This window comes from Pogonomyrmex barbatus, unplaced genomic scaffold, assembly GCF_055798465.1.
Source record: "Pogonomyrmex barbatus isolate J1 unplaced genomic scaffold, ASM5579846v1 scaffold13, whole genome shotgun sequence".
NCBI lineage: Eukaryota > Metazoa > Arthropoda > Insecta > Hymenoptera > Formicidae > Pogonomyrmex > Pogonomyrmex barbatus.
In genome coordinates, this window is record NW_028297109.1 from 3,445,408 (window position 1) to 3,452,146 (window position 6,739).

General features: G+C 28.1%; 1 protein-coding gene across 1 annotated transcript; it reads left to right on the top strand.

Annotated features, from left to right (window-relative positions):
* Positions 1 to 567: 567 nt before the first annotated feature.
* Positions 568 to 5,833, top strand: LOC148937565 (axonemal central pair apparatus protein HYDIN). The gene is made up of 15 exons (XM_089072274.1): positions 568 to 766; positions 829 to 988; positions 1,787 to 1,973; positions 2,116 to 2,240; positions 2,328 to 2,421; positions 2,643 to 2,866; positions 3,315 to 3,382; positions 3,450 to 3,664; positions 3,837 to 4,076; positions 4,216 to 4,343; positions 4,484 to 4,670; positions 4,773 to 5,008; positions 5,128 to 5,241; positions 5,310 to 5,390; positions 5,611 to 5,833. The coding sequence occupies exons 1-15, from the start codon at positions 568 to 570 to the stop codon at positions 5,831 to 5,833; spliced, it is 2,481 nt and encodes an 826-aa protein (XP_088928400.1).
* Positions 5,834 to 6,739: the final 906 nt, after the last annotated feature.

The following is a 6,739-nucleotide window of genomic DNA, read 5'->3' on the forward strand; positions in this document are numbered from 1 at the left end:
AGAATTTTAATCATAAAACATGGACGAGAAGGAAAAAGATCTGATCACATGTTATCCAATCATACATAATTCTGTAAAAATACTCACAGCTATAACTGGCAAGCCAGATCAGATGCAAAAAGAAGTTAGTTTATAATTTGATATTTAAAATAAAATGATAACAGAGAGCTTTACAACATTTATTAATTTTATTAATGTTCTTACAGTATAGCATGACCCCCTCAGAATACATCAAACAAATGTTAATGAATACTCAAGAGAGGATTGATTATTTACTAAAAGCCCGCAGTCTAGACGTACGATCTTTATATGACAATTGTGAAAGCCACTGCTTTAGAATTTCGCCCAGCATTGTCCTCTTTCAAAGATTTGTTCCTGGCAATTTATATAATATAACGCTCACAATTCGAAATGTGACAAAAGTAAATCTCTTCCATTCTTCATATAAATCATATATCACGCGTTAACGCTAACCAACGTTATGTCCTGTTACGCTGACTTCACGGTTGTTATATAATATTTATGAGTTTAACCCCGATTCCGCGCTTTCTAAATATTGCATCGAAGATGTTACGGCATCTGAAGCTCTCGCACGACTCCGATCCTTTCTTTTCTGTGGAATATCACGGATCGAATTACAGCACTATGGTAGCTCCAGGACTCGTTCACATTTATAACATCAGGTTCAACCCTGCGGAGAAATGCGACTACGAGTATCGTGTTGAATTTGTCAATGACACCGAGACCTTTGCGGTTCCAATAATCGGTGAGAGAAATTACATTGAAATTACATACACGTAACACGTCACGTAACACGCTGTAATACAGACCAGGCTGATATTATTCTAGCTATCGGTCCGAGACCTATTCTAGACATTCCTGATCGGATTGAAATACCTGCCACCGCGGTGAAAATTCTCTCCTCAAAGACTATTTTGGTACGCAACATAGGAGATGCACCGGCGATCTTCAATTTCTGTTCAGATAAGTATGTTATACCATGTTTAGTTGAAAAGATTTATATACACAGTTAATAAATTTAATTAATTTATTAATAAATTTAATATAATAAATTTATTAATGTTAATAAATTTAAATTAATAATTTGCAATTAAAACAGAATATAAATAAATTTCTTAATTAAACAATTATTATATTTGTATATTTTATGAGACAAAATATATATACTGATGTTGTACAATATATTTTTAAAATATTTTTCTAAAACACATTAAATGATAGCAATTTGGAATCTACATATAATAATAATTTTTATAATTGTATCAGTCCCTGTTTTTCGGTTGAACCGTCAAAAGGTATATTAGAAGAAGAAGAAACAATGCAACTCACTGCGAATTTTTTATCTGATAAATCTGGCGATTTTGAAGCAAATCTTTTTCTTAATTATGAATCAGGTATCAAATAAAACTTTATGTATTATAAAACAGTTAATATATAAATATTGATTTATGTAATAATATAAATTTTAAATGTATAAATTTAGGAGAGAAACTTTGTTTGGCATTGCGGAGTTCAGCAATGAATTGCACGATTCGAATTAACAGAAGTAGTATCAGAATAGAAGATACTTATTTAGGCTTGTCTAAAAGCAAAATCTTAACAATACACAATAGAAGTGATTATATTGTAAAATTTCAATGGATGCGTTTTAAAGATAGTGCTGCTGACGTATTACACAAAGAAGAGTGTGTAAAAATAATTTCTCAAATTTGTCTCAAAAAAAATTTTCATTTTCTACTTCAATAATTTCTCATTTTCATGACAGATATAAAAAAATGTTTCAACTGGTGCATAGCATGGAATTAGTGCGCCATATCAGTCTTGTTCATTATAATATTTGCCTGCCAGATATTCACGAGCTTGTCTGCCAGCGAATTTACACGGACGAGATTGCTTCGTTGACGAATGAGAATTTCCGCTACAATCATACGTCCTTCCTTCTTATACCTGAGGTGATCTTTTGTAATTGTTTCTTATATCTCTATTATGCATCTTAATATAATAAGTATTAATTTATTTACTTTTTGCTCTTATTATTATTCAAAGAATAAAAAATATTATTTTAAAACATTAAAATCCCTAACGTACTTCCAGGAAGGTGAAATTTGGCCACAATCTTCCGCAGATATTATAGTGATTTTTCGAGCCATGGAAGTAGGCGAGATATCGAGCGTCGCTTATCTCGAAGTCACGGGTCGCGAAAACAGGATACCCCTGAGGTTATAAGAAAACTAGTATATAACGTTATCTTTAGAAACTTTCCTTTGTTTCGGAATTTTCTCGCTAATTTTGCGTCCCGTTGGTAGCCTTCACGGAATCGGCAAGGGACCAGTTTTCCATCTCAACGTAATCACTATTGATCTTAAAAATATTTTCCTATGCTCCGTGCACAACTATGAGGTAACTCAATAAATTAATTTTCATATATGAATAATAAAATTTTTATATTACAGTTTTATTAAATTTTTAAAATATTATCCTCTCGTCAAAATTAATGGAGGAAACTTGTTATAAATTAATATTATACATTTTTTTCTGTTTTTCTACTAAATATGTAAAAATTATGTAAATATGTAATACAGTATAATAAATTATTAAACTCCGGATTAATTGTATTTCAGATTGTAGCTGCAAATAGTGGGCATATTTCTGGAACGTTGGTTTATAAAGCAAGGTCGACAGATTTTGGTGGCACTATTAATATTACTCCGTGCTCTCTAACATTAAAACCAGACGAATATAAGTCGTTTAATTTAACATTTTCTTCAAATTATAAAGGAGATTTCATAGAACGAGTCGATTTTGTCATTAAAGAGAGCTTAGAAATACTATCCTTGTATATCAAGTATGATATTTAAATTTCACAATTAATAATAAATCCGTATTTTGTGACTTTTCGAATTATTATAAATTTTTTTATACAGGTGTGTAAGTACGGAACAAACGGCTCAAACTGAGCAGAAAATGTGAAAATCGCAAAATAATAAAAGATTTTTCTGCTCAGTTTGACTTGCACACAAGTGATGTACCATTAAAAATCAAACATCCTGTATAGTAATCGCAAATATATTATTATGTAGACATATTAATTTCATTCTAATTATTAAAAAGATTTTAGATTCTTTTCTTTTTTATTTATAAGTGTTGCTAAAGATTATTTTTTTTACATCTAATATTACAATAAATTTTTTTAATTAATATTAATATAATATAAATATATTATAATATTTATTATATATAATGTAATTAATAATAAATAATAATATTGTTATATTATTAAACTTATTTTATAGAGGATGTATCATATGTCCAACATTGCATTTCGATAGAAACAGACTTGATTTTGACACAACCGCGTTAGGTATATCGATTGTAATAATGAATGCAGTGCAATTAGGAAAACCACAGTTTCGTTTATGTATTTACAGGATTTAGTAAAAGACAAGAAGTAATTCTTTGTAACTTATCTTTGGTACCTGTCACGTTCAGTGCAACTATAATGGAGGATGGCGATCAAATACCACTGACTTACGAAGAGTTTGCTACATCTGAAATGAAACCAACTTTCCCAACTAATCCTCGTGAATTTACAATTACTCCGCAGAAAGGAATGGTACTGGCACATAGTTCGCTTAAATTAAAGGTAAATTGATGTCTTTGAAACTGTAATGGTTTGCAAACAAAATGTTTGCTAATTTATATTTTCTAAACTGTGTTTCACATAAATATAAAATCAGTTTTTTTTCTTGCATAATTCTTTTAAAATTATAAATAATTTCGTAATAATATAATTTTATATTTACATAAAAATTTAGGTATCATATACAGCAAATATAGCTCGAAATGGACAGTCAAATATGCGAGTCAATATGTGGGATTCGGATTTAAATCCATTAATATTACCGATTTCATTTTGCGGTGCTATTCCTTCTCTATCGATCAAGCCCGCGAAGATTAATATTCGATTTTCTTTTATCAACTTTCCTTATGATCGTGTTATCAACGTAGAAAACAATTCTGATTTGGATGGATATTTTTACATAATGCCTCAAATGGTAATTACTGAACTAATTTTGAAAATTAAAATTACATATTCTATTTTACATCATTCTATATAAATATAGTTCAGTAATGCATTGAGATTAATATAATTATTCTCCAATTATTGCAATAATTTTGTTCTTCCGAAAATAGATATCCGAAAATATGCCTATAATATATTCACTATCATCCTATCAAGGATTTCTAAAAGCGCGACAATCAAAAACAATCAGTGTCACGATTATTACAAAAATTTTGGGCAAGCAGAAGGCAACATTAAAGTATAACAATTAGCTTAATAATTTTTGAATTTGACAATAAGAATTATATAGTTTAATAAGAAAAAAAAATCTAAAATATTTTTCAAATTTAAAGAAATTTTAGAATTTTTTAACATTATTTTACATATTTTCTAAATCAGTATGCTGACAATGGGCGAACAGACTCCGGTTACATCTTGTACGATTATTTGTAATGGTCAGGGACCAGTAGTTTCCGTACAACCAACATGTCTTAATTTCGGAGAAATACAAGTGCTTCAAGATAAAGTTATGTATTTTCGCATAATCAACGATTCACCGATACCAGTACAATTCAAATTAATATCGGTACATGTTTTTTTAAATAAAACATATATTAAATAATATGTTTAGAAGATACACATAAAACACATGAAAAAATATTATATACAGAAATTATTTTACATTTAGCCAAAAAAAAAGTCGTGGCTTGTTGAACCAACTTTTGGTGAAATTGAACCAAATGAATCTGCAGAGATTAAAGTCAATATATTTTTATGTGACACTGGTAAATATGCTGATAATATAATTGTGCATGTCATCAACAGTCGGTCGCTTTTCGTTAATGTAATTGCGACTGGATTTGGCTGCAGCATCGTTTTTGAACCACAGATATTTCCAATATTTGACATGGGTTTTCTCTTTAGGTAAATTCAAATATTGACCCATTTTTAAAATTTTAACCCATTTTAATGACAAAATGATAACAAAAATTATCTTTTAAATCTTTATTCATATTATATCCTTTATTACTTAATTTCAATAGCCATCAAAATCAGAGTCTGCCAATAATTATAAAAAATTTTGGCACACGTAATTGTCAAATAATATGGTCAAACGAACCAGAAGTGCGTATTCAAAAAAACCAAATCTGGCCAAAGTAATTGCATTATTTTTATTTAGTTTTATATTTAAGGAAAATACTAAAAGTTTTACATATTACAATAGGAAGTTTCAAATTGAACCATCTATTGTAGAAATTCCAGCTAATGATTCTAACATAGTTCAATGCAAAATATGTTGGAATATGTAAGTTTGATTTATATTTTTATTCAAAATAGTAAATAAATTCATATAAATAATTTTAATTAAAACAAATATATTGTGCAATTTTGCTAACTTTTTTAAAATGGTAATTTTATAAAATATTTTATATCATAAAGAAAGAATCTTTTTTTACAGTCTTTATTATTTTATTTTATAATTATGATTTTAAATATTAATATAAAATCTTCCTTTTGCATTAAAGAAATGAAGTTTTGACGGAAGATTGGTTTATATTCGAGCAGATTCTTAAACAAGGAAAGCGAAAATTGATTGGAACTTCTATATTTAAAGCTATTTTTACTGAACCGCGAATTGTATTCAACAAAAGAGAGTTAACATTTCGCATTAACATATGTCCTGAGGAAGAAGAGTTGCAACAGACAGGTAGAAAATTGCATACTAACGCGTTCATTTTAGCAGAATAAACTATTCACAAAAGTTGTGCAATTTGATATTTTAAAGTTGTGCATTTTGATATTTTAAAGAGCATTTGCTAGCACTTTAGTGTGAAGGTTTTCTACGTAATAAACAATTTACTGATTTTTAGATGAATTAATCGTAACAAATCACTCGCAATTAAATTTAAACATTTTATTGCACATTAATGCTCCTTTTTATTTGATAAATAATGAAAAAAAGTTTACACATAAGAAAAAGATTATTTTGATGGATGGGACTACTATGACAATTCCAGTAAAATTTTTGCCAAATATAAATCCTGATAATCCTTATTCGCAAACTTATACTGGCATACTTTGTTTTGAGTATGACAAGCATCCTAATAAGGTATACTTAAAAATATTGCAAAATTAGTTCACGTAATATAAAAATTTTGCTTAACTAATTTTAGGACAAAATTCAATGTAAAGGTGCTGTGAATTTTCCGAATATTACATTACTTTGTAAAGATTTAATTATTAACTGTATTTCGGGTTCAACTACTAAAGAAACATTGAGGATGACTAATAATGGACCAATTCCTGTAACGTATAAATTTTTGTGGGCTGGAGAGAGTATTGAAATTCATCGTGAAACACATGATGTTGGTGTTGAGTTGCATCAAGATATAAATGTAAACACGAAAATAAATATTTTATTAATCATTATTATAAATTATTTTTGATAATTTTCAATAATTTAGAATAATTAACGGTATACACTTTTTAACAGAATTTCACTAATCATTCACAATTGCAAATTAACTCAAAAAATTACAAATTTAATACCCATTCCCATGAAATAAAAAAAAAATTAGAAATTTACGAAATCGATAGTGAATCTTTAGATTTATCAACTTCAACATCATATGGTATGTATTATTAAATATTTCT